Source organism: Sciurus vulgaris (genome assembly GCF_902686455.1).
Source record: "Sciurus vulgaris genome assembly, chromosome: 2".
NCBI classification, from domain to species: domain Eukaryota; kingdom Metazoa; phylum Chordata; class Mammalia; order Rodentia; family Sciuridae; genus Sciurus; species Sciurus vulgaris.
The window spans coordinates 147,713,173-147,728,653 of NC_136462.1; the positions used below are offsets into that span (position 1 = coordinate 147,713,173).

Consider the following 15,481-nt stretch of genomic DNA (forward strand, 5'->3'; position numbering starts at 1 on the left):
CGTATATCATTTAAGTATTGTCAGTGTTAGGGGAATTAGAAGAAAATTAATTTTTGGTCATTAAATGAATGGAAATCTTTAATGATTATTACATTGAAGTATTCCAATTTCTTATATATATCTTTGAGTATTCATAGTTTCTAGATTTACTCATTTTTCTGTCTGTCCATGGAAACCACCCTGCAACTCATTCCCATTACTTTACATCCAGGAATTCAGAATTCTGCCAGATAAGGTTGCACAAAAGAAAAGATTGGTGTGTGAAGTGTGTTAGTTTATCCTTAAGTTAGAAAGTGTGTGACAGCAATGAATATAAAAGTAGGTGTCTTGCCAGGTTTTTCTTTTTAACTAAGCTTTCTTTTCTTGCAGTGTTCATAGTTGGGATCATATTACTCAGGGCCTGGTAGAACTTGGCTTCATTTTAATGGATTCATATGGGCCAAAGAAGATTCTTGAAGGAAAAACTATTGAAACCAGTTCTAGTCTTTTTAAAACGCCAAACCAGCATACTTGTAAGCTGGGAGCTAATATCCTGTTGGAAACATTTAAGGTGAGACTGTAGTTTGGCAACCATTTCCTAATTTTAAGTAATATCAGTAGAGCAGGACATTTGCCTGGAAGTTTGGTGGATAAGAAAATTTGTTATATAGTACTTTGACAGTATTGATGACAGAGCTTAGCTTGGTAAAGGGACGTTATAGATCCAGTTTGATGGAATGCTTACTTTTCTCTTTCTTCCTTTTCATGTATTCCACTTATCCTGTTGTTTCTGATCATTCCATAGAAGTTTGATCATAACTTCAGCATGTATTTTTTCTTTCAGCTTTTTTTTTTTTTTTTTTTTAAATCTTATTATCCAGGGTTTGATTTTTTTTTTTTTTTTTTGTGGTGCTGGGAATTGAACCCAGGGTCTTGTGCATGCAGGGCAAGCACTCTACCAGCTGAGCTATATCCCCAGCCCTCAGGGTCTGATTAATATGCTATTCCTTGTACATAAAAGGAACTTAATGTTGTTCCTTTATACAAAAAATATTTTTTTAGGTCACCAGAGAGCATTAGGCTTGAAGAATTTGCTTATTGGTTTATCGTTTTGAAGAACTCAAATGTGAAATTTACATGTTTTACATTATTACCAAATTGTGACTATCATCTCAATCTTACTTTCTCAAATAGTTTTTAAAATTTTATTTCCTTTGAAATAAAAAAAGCAAGGTCACATCCAATCCTAAACAAACTTTGCTAGGGATGCTTCTAAATTGTCCTTTTTTTTTTTTTTTTTGGTACCAGGGATAGAACCCATGGGTGCTTAACCACTGAGCTACATCCCCAGCCCTTCTTTATATTTTATTTAGAGACCAGGTTCTCTCTGAGTTGCTGAGAGCCTTGCTAAGTTGCTGAGGCTAAATTTGAACTTGTAATCCTCCTGCCTCAACTTCCCAAGCCACTGGGATTTAAGGCATGCACCACTCTGCCCAGTTCTAAGGTATCTTCTTGACATTCAGTTGCTTAATATAACTATAACCAAAAGTATCAGGAGATAAATCTTAATTGTAAATCTGGTGTTTGGGCCTGGGGTTGTAGCTCAGTGGTAGAGTGCTTGACTAGCATGTTTGTGGTACTGGGTTTGAGTCTTAGCACCACATATAAATAAATAAAATAAAGGTCCATCAATAACTAAAAAAGAAAAAAAAAATCCAGCATTTTGATCCAAAACTTTGAGGTAAATGATATAATTCTTGAGTTGTAAATATACTTAATATAAATAAGCCTTTTAGATAATAATATGGTTAAAAACACAATAACTTTTTGTTTGAAATTTATGATTTTCAAAACCAGAGAGGATCCATTTGATTTTATTTCACAGATCTTGGCTTTATCAAAGCATATTTCTGACAAGTCACCAGTAGTCTGAAGTTCGAAAGAAGTAGTCTGTACATCAAAGTAATCAGGTTCAAGTGAAAATTTAGAATGGATCATTTTCAGGCAACCGCTCTGCTTCTTAAAACTGAGAAGGAATAAATTAAACTTTTTTATGTTTCTTAAAAATTTCATGGACTTTTAAATTTTTTAGAATAAAACAGTTGAGGTTTACTTATATCCAAACTCTTCTCATCTTGCCTAATATGCACTGATGATCTTATAAGCTGAAAGTCACTCAGGAGTATTATATTGGTTCTGTTCTTTCTAGATCCATGAGATGATCAGACAAGAAATTCTGGAGCAAGTCCTCAACAGGGTTATTACCAGAGCATCCTCTCCCATCAGTCATTTCTTAGGTACTGCACTTTGAAAAGATAAATAAAATTTTGGAAAATTTTTCTTTTAAATATCGTAATGATTTGGTCCTAGGAAAAACATTTTATGATACAGGAGAGTTTAATGAAATATTTTCGATTTTGGTGTCAATAAGACATTTAAATGTATGTTGTGTGTGGTTGTAAATAAGGAAGGAAACATTTTAAGTAATGAGGGATGCTTTCATTTTTCATCAGTGTTTTATTTTTTAAATACTTTTCCAATGATTGCATTCTTTTATTTGTTGACTTCCTAGCTGCTTAGCACCAGACATTTTGAAGCCAGTATTTGTCTCATTGGTGACCTAGGAATTTGCTGTTTTTAGTACATATCTTCTCATGTCTAAATACACTGCCCTTTTAGTCACCAATTTATTTAATTTCTCTGTCATTCAGTGCTGTTTACAGTTTCCCTGAAACTTTTTAAATAGGTTCTCTGATAATTACTAATTTGCTTATCATGCTTGTGACCAGTTCTTTCACCTTTAATAGTAACTTTTCTTCTACCCTTAAGTGTCAGTGTTATGCAAAGTTCAGTATTTAACATGTTTATTCTGCTTTTTTCCCTTTCTTCACAGCTTTATTAAGGCATAGTTAATGTATAACAATCTTCAGATTCAAAGTATAACAGTCTGATTACTTTCAATACATGTGAACATCTGTGAAATCATCACCACAGTCAAGATGCATATATCTGTCACCCACAAATGCTTCATAGTGTCTCTTCTTTTCCCCCTACTGCCCATCTCTAGTCTGTTTTCTGTTGCTTATAAATTAAATGTCTTTTTTGTGTGTGGGCTAGGGATTGAACCCACGGCCTTGTACTTGCTAGCACATATTCTGCCACTGAGCTATACCACCAGCCCTTACATACCATTTTTTTGAATATACAAATGGAATAATATAGTGTACACACTTTTTTGTGGGGGTGGTGACTTCTTTTCACACAGCATAGTTCTTTTGCGATGTATTCATGATTGTTTCGTGTATCAATAGTTGATTCCTTTTTATTGATAGTATATTATGTTGTGAATATAACTATAATTTGTTTATTCATTCACTTGGAGATATTTTAGGTTGTTTCTGGTTTGGAACTAACCCCTACTATGAATATTCCTTTGTAAGTCTTTGTGTAGACGTATGATTTCATTTCTCTTGGGAAAACACCCAATGGATTGAGTGCATTATATAATAAGTGAATGTTTAATAGTTAAATAAGCTGTTGAACTTTTTTCCAAAGTGGTTGTACCATTCAACATTCCTCCAGCAGTGTTTCCAGTTTTGCACATTGTCACTAACAATTGGTATGGTCATTCTTTTTAATTTTGGGCATTCTCATATGTATCTAATTGTGGCTAATGATGCTGAATTTTTCTTTCATGTGTTTGTCATCTGTATATCATGTTTGGTCAAGTGACTGTTCAAATCTTTTGCCCATTTAAAAATTTTGTGTTGTTTGCCTTCTTAGCATTTGAGTTCTTTATATATTCTAAATAAAAGTCATGTTAGATATAGTCATCTCCCTGGTATCCATGGGGGAGTGGTTCCAGTACCACCTCAGATACCAAAATCCACAGATGCTTCAGATCTTTATATAAAATGGCATAGTAGTTACATATAACCTATACACATCCTCTCATAAACTTTAAATCATCTCTAAATTATTTATGATACTAATATGGTATAGTTACTATATAAATAGTATACTGTATTGTTCAGGAAATAAGAAAGAGTATATATACACGTTCTGTACAAACGTGACCATCAGACACAACTACAGAGTACATTTCAGCAACAGAATCAAATTTTTTCACATTTTCTACATATGATTGGTTAAATCCATAGATGGGGAACCTATAGGTATGGAACCTGTTCATATGGAGGTCTGACTGCACATGTTTTGCAAATATTCACCCATTCTTGTTTTTTGTTTTAAACAATGTCATTTAAGAAGCAAACATTTTTAATTTAATAAAGTCCTATTTATTGATTTTGTTTTATGATTTCTACTTTTTGTGCCGAATATAAAACTTTGCCAAACCCAAGATCTCCTGTGTTTTCTGCTAGAAGTTATTTAGTTGTAACCTTTATCCTTAGATCTGTGATCCATGTTTGTTAAATATTGTTTATTGTGTGAGGTAAAAGGGATTTTAATATTTTTGATTTGTTATTTTGCATATAACTATCCGATTGTTTTGGCAAAATTGTTTAAAATTTTAAAAAAATAATTTTTAAAATAATTTTCTTCATTGAGTAGTATTTTTGTTTAAAAATCAACTAGCCATGTATCTGAGTCTATTTCAGGAATGTATTCCAATGATCTATGTGTCAGTTGATGTTTTCATTGCTATAGTATTATAGCAAGTCAAAATCAGATATGGTTAAGTCCTCAAACTTTATTTTTCAAATGGGTTTGACTCTTTTAGGTCCTTTGCATTTCCAAATAAGTTTTAGACTCCAGTTTGTCATTTTTTAAGGAAAAAAACTGCTCAAGTTTTGATTGAGGTTGTTTTGAGTCTATGAGGTTAGTTTGGAATTTTAACCATATTGAGTCTTTTAACCTGTGAACACAGGATAGTTCCCCATATGTTTAGACCTTGTTTAATCTTTTCAATATGGCTTTGTTTTTGTTGTGTGGATCTTTGCATACCTTTTATCAGATTTATCTTAAGTATTTTATATGTTTTTGAGACTGATGTTAAAGTGGCATATCTTAAAATTTCAATTTCTGATTAATTGTGCAAATAGATATACAGCTTCTGTTTTATGTTGACCTTGTATCCTAAAACCTTGCTAACATCCATTTACTAGTTCTAATACTTTTTGGTAATTCAGAAAACAGTGTAGGATGTTGTACATAGAAGTTACATTATCTGTGACTCTAGATTCCCAGTAATTTGTGTCTTTTTCTTTGTCAGTCTGGCTAACTAGAGAGGCTTGTCAGGTTTTTGTTTGTTTGTTTGTTTGTTTGTTTTTGAGTGGGGGATACATGCATATTTAATAATGAAACAAACCATTAACAACAAAAATCATAAAAATTAATGAGATCTCAGTGTTGTGGAAGTACATGAGATATCAAGGGAAAAAAAGCTACTGACCCAGAAGGTAATATGATGAGTGAAGCAAAGGCAAATATGGCTAGGATAGTATTGAATGATCTGAAAAGGAGGACTGGAGAAGCAGCCAGTTATCTTATTGCTTGGTAGCAAGCAGCCTTCCAGTATACTGCACAGAATGGAGGCTATGAGCCAGAGAAAGGCAGGAGAGAAAAGGAATAATACATAACCCAGGGTAAACAGATGGAAGAGAAAAGGATTACAGAGAGATGACTCCAAAGCCTTTTGTTTCCTCTAATATCTAAAATAAGTCTTAAGTTTTTAAGTGTGTTAGTCAGATATTCTATAATCACATCATGAGTAGCACTAGGCACGGTAAAGAAATGGTGGGGGAAGTGGTTTATAAAAATAAAGGGGTGACATGGATCTTGCTCTGCAGAGCTTACAACCTATAGGAGGAGACAAGTTCTGTATATAAAACTACTATAAAAATATATTTACAAAGTAACATGTACAAATAAGTATACATATGAAAAACCAATAAAGGAAAGCTCTAAGGGGTACATGTCAATAATTGCTTAGAAGTCCCTAGGAGAGTTGCTGAAGGCTTCCTAAAGGGAAAAAATGTTGGACTTTTAAATACAGCGTTAGTAGAGAGTAGGGCATGTACAAAGATACAGAAGTAAGAATAAATATACCATGTTCAGTAAACAAGCTTAATTAGAGAGTCCAAATATATCTAGTTAAGAAGTGAGTATGGGGCTAGGATGCTCAGTGGTAGAGCATTTGCCTAGCCCATTGTGAGGCACTGGGTTAAATCCTCAGTACCACAATAAAAATAAAGGTATTGTGTCCATCTACAACCAAAATAATAAAAATAAAAAAGTGAGTGTGATGAAATAGTAGAGTTCAGTTCAGTGAACACTACAATGTTAGATCTGGTCCCTAAACAAAATGAAAAAGGAATGAATATTTTCTTTAGGTAAGGATAAGTGGCCACAGGTCCAGGACCAACTCCACTTCTCTCAAGTTTGGTAAGAGACAGAAACCAGCAGTGAGATAGTAAAGAAGCTTCTGTTTTAGTCAGCTTTTTTGCTCCTGTGACTAAATAATCTGACTAGCACAATTATAAAGGAGTAAAGGTTTATATGAGGGATCACAGTTTCAGAAGTTTTAGTCCATAGAAGGCCGGTTCCATTCCTTGTGGCTTGAGGTGAGGCTGAACATCATTGTGGTAGAGGGAAGCAGCTTGCATCATCAGGAAGCAGAGTGAGTCTCCATTCCAGATACAAAACATCTACCCCAAAGCCATATCCCACTTCCAAGTCTCCTCCAACCGCACCCTACCATTTCAGTTAATCCCATCAGGGATTCATTCACTGATCGGTTTAAGTCTCTTAAAACCCAATCATTTCTCCTCTGAACCTTCCTGCATTGTCTCACATGTGAGCTTTTGGGGGACACCTCACATCCATACTGCTACCTTGAGCCAAGTAGAAGGAACTACTTTCTGCAAGAACTCTTCCAAAGTGGCAAGTAGACCCCCAAAAGCAAAGAAGTTTAAAAACTCAATGAAATTCCTATGCAGCTCCTACACTGTCCTAAGGCCAGCCAAATCCTAGTCATCTCAAGTGTTCAAACTTGGTCCTTTCTACTAATTATTGGTGGGGGGCATATCATATATGCTGATTAAATTGTTTATTTTTGAACTACCATCACAAATTAACTTTGATCCTAACATTTTAGATATTCAAATGAGGATGAAAAGAGCCCCAATCTATAGGGAATGCTCCTGTCCCTGAAGAAGGACAGGTCAATAAGGGCCCAAATTTTCCTGTTCTTTAAGTGGAAAAGCAGAATAGCACACCTTTTTGAAAAGAGGCTGCTCTCAGCCAAAGCAAGTAAAAACTTTTTTCTTTAAGACTTCTTATCTGAAGCTGTTCTAGGAAGGAAAAAAAAAAAAAAACCAAAAACAAAAAAAAAGAGCTCAGGTCAAATATTCAGCAACAGCCAGAATCTGATCCTGTATCACAGTGGTTCTGCTGGGAGGTGCTGGGTCCCAGTAATATATTGAAATCAACTACTGGGGCCCAATATTGAAGCCATTTGCCTCATTGTGAACATGAAATAAACCCTTCTGGATCTTCCTGTATATTTCTTTGGCTGTGTTAATGAAGGCCTCTTCAACATACAATCTGTTTTGGCTGAAGTTACGTTGAATGAGGTTTTGCTTTTACTTTACTCTATTTTTCATTTTTAATTTCATTGATTGCTGCTTATTTGGTTTTCCTTCTATATGTTTGCTTTTGTCTTTCTTTTTTTGTACCAGGGATTGAGCCCAGGGGCAATCAACCACTGAGCTTGCAATTCTTCTGCCTCAGCTTCTCCAGTTGTTGGGATTATAGGCATGAGCCACCACATCCGACTATACTACTTTTACTGATTGGAAGAATTTGAAGAATATTTCATGATATGCAAAATTTAGATTTCAGAATCTGTAAATCAAATATTGCTACACAGCCATGTTCATTCATAAGTGTTAACTGTCTTGCTTCACACTATATGCCAGTGGAGTTGAGGTAGTTGTAACACACATTATAAAGCCCATAAAGCCTAACATTTTTACCTTCTGACCTTTTATAGGACAAAAAATGCCAACTTCTCAACCATTATTTGTACCTGTATATTTACTCTTTTTTTCTCTCTCTCTTTCTATGTTCCAAGTCTCCTTGTGCTGTGGAAAGGATTTTGAACTACAAAATCAATTTCTTTAATAGAAATAGACTATTTCCGTTATCTTAGAAGTTTTTTTTTGTTGTTTTTAAGTTAACAAGTTTATTTCTATAAGCTGTTCAGAATATTCCTTTTTCTTTTGGGGATTGAACCCAAGGCATAGCACACAGGAGGCAAGCACTCTGCCACTGAGTTACATCTTCAGCTTTCATAATTGTTAAAATTTTGAGCCAGGGTCTCCCTCAGTTGCCCAGGCTGACTTTGAACTTATCCTCCGGCCTCAACTTCCCAAGTAGTTGGGATTGTAGGTATACCACACTCTGTCTAGATATTCCCTTTAATGTCCTTTTTCTCATCCTGATAGTCATAATTTGTGTATTCTCTCTTTTTGGCACATTTATTGATTTTATTGACATTCTCAAAGTACCAGTTTTTGAGTTTTTAAAATTTCTCTATTTTTTTTCTATTTTTCACTTTCATTTCTTTTTTGTATTTTGTTTCTTTTCTCCTTCTTACTTTGAGCTTAATTTATTCTTCCTTTGGTTGGAAACTTTTGCCATTAATTTGAGATCTTAACTCTTTTCCAATGTAAGCATTAAGCTATAAATTTTGCTCTAAATATTACTTTAACTTCATCCCATCATTTTTTTCATTTTCATTTAGTTCCAAATATTTCCTAGTTTCCCTTGTGGGTGTTTTTTGTTTGTTTTTGTTTTGTATTTAAACTTATGAATTATTTAGAAGTGGGTTTAGTTTCCAAATATTTGAGAATTTTTTTTATATTTGTTACTTATTTCTAATTTGTGTTCAGAGAACATACTTTGATAGTAATTCTCTTAAATTTTTTGATCCACAGCTTCCTAAATGGTTTTCCAGCCTTCTCTTCTCCCTGCAACAATTAAGACTATATATTACTGCCAGATTAGTATTCCTAAAAAAAACTACCCTATTGTTATGAAATCATCAGTATATTCTTTAACAAATTATCAGCTCTTCATTTTGGTACTTCAGGTCCTTCAGTTTGATCCTAACCTACTTTTCCCACATTAACCTCCATAGTATACTTTTCTGAATCCTTCACTCCAGTGCTACTGATTTTCCTGTCATCTTTTGAATAGGTTTTATTCTTCCTTTCTACTTTTATATTTAGTAGACCTTCCTGATCATTTGAGCATTTAAATTGTATTCATTTTTCAGAACCTAGTTGAAATATGTCTTATTTTAATTAGGACGCTAGTCTTGTGGATGTACATGATGGTGAGATTCACTGGATTTCCTCACTGCTTTTCTAAAGTACATCAACTGTTTTTTTGTGTTGAATCATATTTAAACTTTATCACTTGTTAGATAAATAAGTATTTGGCATTATTAGATATTTGATCTATTCGTTCTTTAATTTTTCTAAAATATTTTTTGACTTCCAACTGAATTATTCAAATTTTTGAAGGAAGAGAGACCCATATTTTAAACTTCAGATATTCTTGATAGGACAATATTATGCTTACACATAAAAAATTCATAAATGTTTTGCTTTATTTTAGCATGGAAATATGAAGATGTGCTACTTGTCTAGGTACCATGTTGGATTTCTTCCTTTATTTGAGGCAGTTTAATTTTTGTTGTCTTGTACTGCCAACAAAAAAAAAGTTAAAGTATCCTGACGACATTGGAGAAACAGTGTGTTTGATTAGTAGAAATTTGTATTGCTGTATACTTAATTCAGAAAGGAACAAGATTTTTTATCATTTCTTTCCTCATTTATTTTCCTATTTTAAAAATTAAGTTGAGGTAACTGATTATAGATTCTGTTTTTCAGATTTACTTTCAAATATCATCATGTATGCACCCTTAGTTCTTCAGAGCTGTTCTTCTAAAGTCACAGAAGCTTTTGACTTTTTGTCCTTCCTGCCCCTTCAGACTGTACAAGGCCTACTTAAGGCAGTGCAGGTAAGTTTTTGACATCAAAGTTTAACTTGTATCAAAACTGAGGTTAACTATGTAATGGAAGTCTGATACATTTCTTTATAAATATTAATGTCCCTTGAGTCTGAGATATAAAACTTCATAGTAAAATGGCAAGAGTACTGAGCTGGCCTGTGTTCCAATTTGACTCCTCTTTGTAGCATTATTCTCTCTCCTTGGATTCATTCTCAAGTTGGTGAAGTAATTGAAATTCTCTTAAATTGTTGCATACAATGGGTTTACAAATATATTCAAAACTAGTTTCAATTTACTGTTTCAAAGTATACTATTATCCTTATGAAGTGTAGTCAGTATTAAAATGTATATACAACAGAACCAAAGTTCCTTATAAAAGGCTAATGCTAACAATAATAGTAGACATGAGCTAAAGCTAATAAATAAGCAAATTCATTCTGTTTTTACCACTGAGTTTTCTTCCTTCAGCCACTTCTCAAAGTCAGTGTGTCAATGAGAGACTCCTTGATACTTGTCCTTCGGAAGGCTATGTTTGCCAGGTATGCAGCATTCCTTGAAATCATAGGAAGTTATACTTTGTAAAGTTGCAACTAAAAGTTGTCTTTGCCATCTCCCAGTACCACCTATTCACATGAAATTCCTAATCCAGCAGAGCACTCATATCAAGTAAGGCATTGTGCTAAGTATATTATGTGCTTCTTTTCATTTAGTTTTCAGAGCAACCCTGTGAAGTGCAAAGTGCTTCAGTTCCCATTTTATAGATAAAGAAACAGGGTTAGAGAAGATTACTGGCTTTCCAAAAGTCAAGTGGTTGTTGATGGTAGAAGTAATCTAACATCAAAGCTTGCGATCTCAAGTACTCTGCTATACTACTCCTAGAATAAACTTTAGGAAGAAGTTCCATTGCCAAATTCTCTGAAACCTGAGCTGGCAGTAGTTCCAATAGGTTAAGTACCTTAGTTAAGAAGAATATACTCAAGTATTTCGGTTTTAGTGAACATCAGAATTGTGGTCAGGGACCAGGTATGGTAATACTGTATTCTAAAAATAAAGAGACAGTAATATATATAAAGCATTTGGTATTTGTAGAATAAGATGCCCAATTAATATCACATTAATTGTGATGTTACAGATGTTCAGAGGAACATATACTACTGCTATTCTCTGTTCTAGAATTGTCAGTTTTGTGTTAATCCTCACCTAACAAAATTGCATGTTGTAGAATGTGTAACATGAATTAATCATTGAGCCTTAACCTGCCTTAGCATGTGTCATTTTTCTGGATAGAAGGTTTACATGGCACAGTATTGCACTCCTCTGTGAGAGTTTGTGAAGAGAAGCACTCCTTTGGACACAGAAGAACTAAGCCATTTCCTTTGCCCTTCAGTACTTAAATTTGAGTTAGCAGCCCATTTTATGACCTCATCACTCTAATTCTTATCCCCACAAAGATTTGAGAGAAAGTTCAGATAGATGCATGAGGTTAAGATGATAATGAAAAAAATAATTGAATTTCCATATCTCTGATTGCTTTAAACAATTGATTGCTTAATTCAAAAATATAGATTGTTTATTTTGTGCTACTTTCTTTTTGGGGGTTGAGTGAAAGGGTACCAAAGATTGAACTCAGGGGCACTCAACCACTGAGCCACATCCCGAGGCCTATTTTGTATTTTATTTGGAGATAGGATCTCACTGACTTGCTTATTTAGCACCTCACTGTTGCTGAAGCTGGCTTTGGACTTGGATCCTTCTGTCCCGGCCTATGAGCTGCTGGGATTATAGGTGTGCACCACCATTCCTGGCTTGTGCTTCATTCTTTATACGTATTCTTTTTCTGTATGGCACTAACTGGGTATTCATATTCCTATAAAATTAATGCTGTTTGTTATCCTTCTCTGTGTTCCTGAGCTAGCCAGCTTGATGCCCGAAAATCTGCAGTTGCGGGGTTTTTGTTGCTCCTGAAGAACTTTAAAGTTTTAGGCAGCCTGTCATCCTCTCAGTGCAGTCAGTCTATTGGTGTCAGTCAGGTAAGGATCATTCACACTAACTTTTAATTTGAGCATTGAAGCAGAAGCCAATGATATGAATACTCCTTTTTAAAAATTCCTATTGTAGTTTTAAGAATGATCTTGAAACTGAGTTTTATCTTAAAGATGATGATGGTGGTGTTATCAATTAATACTTGTCTCAATTTTTATATTCATTTTACATTGAGATAATATTTGTCACCTGTTGGGTTAAAAAATATTAAAACTTCACCTGTTACCTTTTACTTTTTTGATGTGGTTAGTAGAAATTTTTAAATTACATAAATGGGTTATATTTGTGGTTCATAATACCTTTCTATTGGATATCACTGTGCTCGACACTGTACTTAAGTGATTTACATTTATTATCTCATTTAAGCTTAACTATCATTGTCTGAGGCTAGGTATTATACCCAATTTTAAAATAAATGAGTTTATTTACTTTGTACCATTAAAACATGTAATCTGAGAAAATGAAACTTTATAGTAATTTCATAATCGAAATTTTGAGCAGTAAAATTGTCTTCATGATTTAAATGATGTCTTACAGAGTTTATGAATAGACATAATTAGCTATTTCATTAAGAGTTCTTCATTGCTCTAGTATAACTGTATAAAACCTGCCAGTAACATACAGTTTAAATTAAATATGAGGAATAGTGGGTGTCATTATTTATTTTTACCCCATTTATTGCTCCCATTTTAAGGATAAGGAAACTAAGACTGATAGAGGTTAAGTACTTGCCCAAGGTTATTTGTTTATTTATTGCTTTAGGGGATGTTGATGAACCCAGGGTCTCACACATGCTAAGCAAGTACTCTTAGCACTGGGCTACACCCCCAGTCCCCAAGGTTATATTTATATAACCAGTAAAGGGTAGAACTAGGATTTGACCTCAGACAGTATGAATTATTTCACCATATCTGAAGTAAGGATTAAGAAAGTTTTTGTAATTACCAGTTTTATTTGAAGTCAAAGAATGTCAGTTCTTTGTCATGTCCATTCCTAAACAAAAGTCTCTACCTCTAAACATCTCTGGAATTTGTGGAAGAGATAGATACTTTTAGCTATTAAAGATATTTAAGAAATTCTTAGGCCTTTTAAATAAAGTCATGTATATTCTGATTGCTGTGTTTTAGTAATATAAGATAATTAGTGCTTCCTAAGCAGCTGACATTGTTAAGGAATGGGGAGAAGATTTGATTTCGTTAAAATGCTTGAAAATTATTTTATCTCAGTTTAGAGTAAGAGCATCACCATTGTATGGTAGCGATTATAGTGTCTGCCTCAGTTCTGGGTTTTAGCATAGGGAAAGCTCAGTCCGTTTCTTTGACCAAAAATAGACTTATTTTACTCCTTAATGGAAACACCTAAGATGGATGTGAACTGGCCTCTCCCTTTCAGGTTCATGTGGATATTCACAGCCGTTACAATTCTGTTGCCAATGAAACTTTCTGCCTTGAGATCATGGATAGTTTGAGGAGATGCTTAGGCCAGCAGGCTGATGTTCGACTTATGCTTTATGAGGTAAGTCAGTAGAGTGGAAGGAATGTAGCAAACCTTACCCACCCCCAAATTAATTTATTTTCTGGTTATAAAAAATTGTTTTCCTGGTTATAAAAATACATTAGATAGGTGCTGTGGCACATGCCTGTAATCCCAGTGGCGCAGTAGGCTGAGACAGGAGGATCACGAGTTCAAAACCAGTCTCAGCAGCAGCAAGGCTCTGTCTCTAAATAAAATACAGAATAGGGCTGGATATGCGACTCAGTGGTTGAGTGCCCCTGAGTTCAATCCCTGGTACCTTAAAAAAAAAAAAAAAAAAAAAAAAAACCATTAGACATGCCCTTATGCAATTAGTATCAGTAGATTGTAACAGTGAGTCAGAAAGTTAAGGTGAGGAATCATAAGTGTTGCTACACCTTAACTTTTAATTTATTTAAATGTATTGTTCACTTGCCAGTCTTTTAAGACCAAGCTTGCCATTATGTAACTTCTTGTCCCTCATCCAAACAAAACCCTTAATTTATTCCCTGTAACTTCAAATTTTTGTTTACCTAAAGTGGAGTAAAAACCCGAATATACTCTAGCCACAGACTTAGTGCAGAAACCTTTTAGATGGGTCGATTTTTCTGTAGCTTTTACAGTTTTCTTGTATCTAATTAATCAGAAATTGGTTTTAAAGTCTTTCTGAAACATTCAGCTTAGTTTTTATCAGAACAAGGTTTTTCTTTTTTACATTTGGTTGTTCAGCTGTTTATAGAATGTCTGATTAAATCACATAATTATAATGGCGGTACAGTTATCAAATATAAAGGATGGTTACAACTGCTGACTTGTATTAGCATATAACTCAGCTAGTGGGAACAGAAATGTGTGGTATGGAAGTACATTTCTAGCATCTAGTAAATCAGTCATATATTTCAGCACAAATGTTTTGTGGAAGGAGTAGAGAGTATTAGATACTCTAAACTAGTATAAGTAGAAGTTATTTCAGGGAGCAGCTATTATACCTTCATTTGACGTCTTAAAATAACACTTACTGATCTATAGGAGTTGCCAGACACTGAATTTTTTGGCTTATTGTAGAAAGTACAGAGAGAATACAAAAATGCTGTTTTAGTAGTATTGCTAATCTTGCCATTCATATATACATATTTATGCAAAATTGAAATAAGATTTATCTAGATTTTATTTCAACATTATGTTGTAATCATTTTCCTACTTCATTAAATTTTCTTTGACAACTTTTTTTTTTGTGTGTGGAACTGGGGTGAATCCAGGAACACTCTATCACTGAGCTATATTCCTAGTCCTTTTTTAAAATTTGGTTTTATTTTGAGACAGGGTCTCACTAAATTGGCAAGGCTGACCTTGAATTTGCAATCCTCCTGCCTCTCAGCCTCTTGAGTACCTGGGATTACAGTTGTGCCCATCTGGCAACATGATTTTTAATGCCAAATTGTATGTTTGTTTTTTTTTTTTTTTTTTAATTGTAAACAAATGGGATACATGTTGTTTCTCTGTTTGTACATGACGTAAAGGCATACCATTTGTGTAATCATAAATTTACAGAGTAATGTTGTTTGATTCATTCTGTTATTTTTTCCCTTCCCCCCACCCCTCCCACCCCTCTTTACCCTCTATACAGTACTTCCTTCCTCCATACTTGCCCCCCTCCCTAACCCTAACTCTAACCCTAACACTAACCCTTCCCTCCCCCCCATTATGTGTCATCCTCCACTTATTAGCGATATCATTCGTCCTTTGGCTTTTTGAGATTGGCTTATCTCACTTAGCATGATATTCTCCAATTTCATCCATTTGCCTGCAAATGCCATAATTTTATCATTCTTTATGGCTGAGTAATATTCCATTGTATATATATACCACAGTTTCTTTATCCACTCATCAATTGAAGGGCATCTA

General features: G+C 34.1%; 1 protein-coding gene across 4 annotated transcripts in view; it reads left to right on the top strand.

Annotated features, from left to right (window-relative positions):
• The window catches only part of FANCI (FA complementation group I), a 75,479-nt gene that overhangs the window by 34,806 nt on the left and 25,192 nt on the right, over positions 1 to 15,481 (top strand). For all 4 annotated transcript variants that reach the window (XM_079127505.1, XM_079127503.1, XM_079127506.1 and 1 more), the window contains exons 13-18: positions 370 to 550; positions 2,189 to 2,276; positions 9,900 to 10,030; positions 10,490 to 10,560; positions 11,937 to 12,051; positions 13,457 to 13,579. In XM_079127505.1, coding sequence (XP_078983631.1) covers positions 370 to 550; positions 2,189 to 2,276; positions 9,900 to 10,030; positions 10,490 to 10,560; positions 11,937 to 12,051; positions 13,457 to 13,579 — 709 coding nt within the window. The remainder of the gene's footprint in view (positions 1 to 369; positions 551 to 2,188; positions 2,277 to 9,899; positions 10,031 to 10,489; positions 10,561 to 11,936; positions 12,052 to 13,456; positions 13,580 to 15,481) is intronic.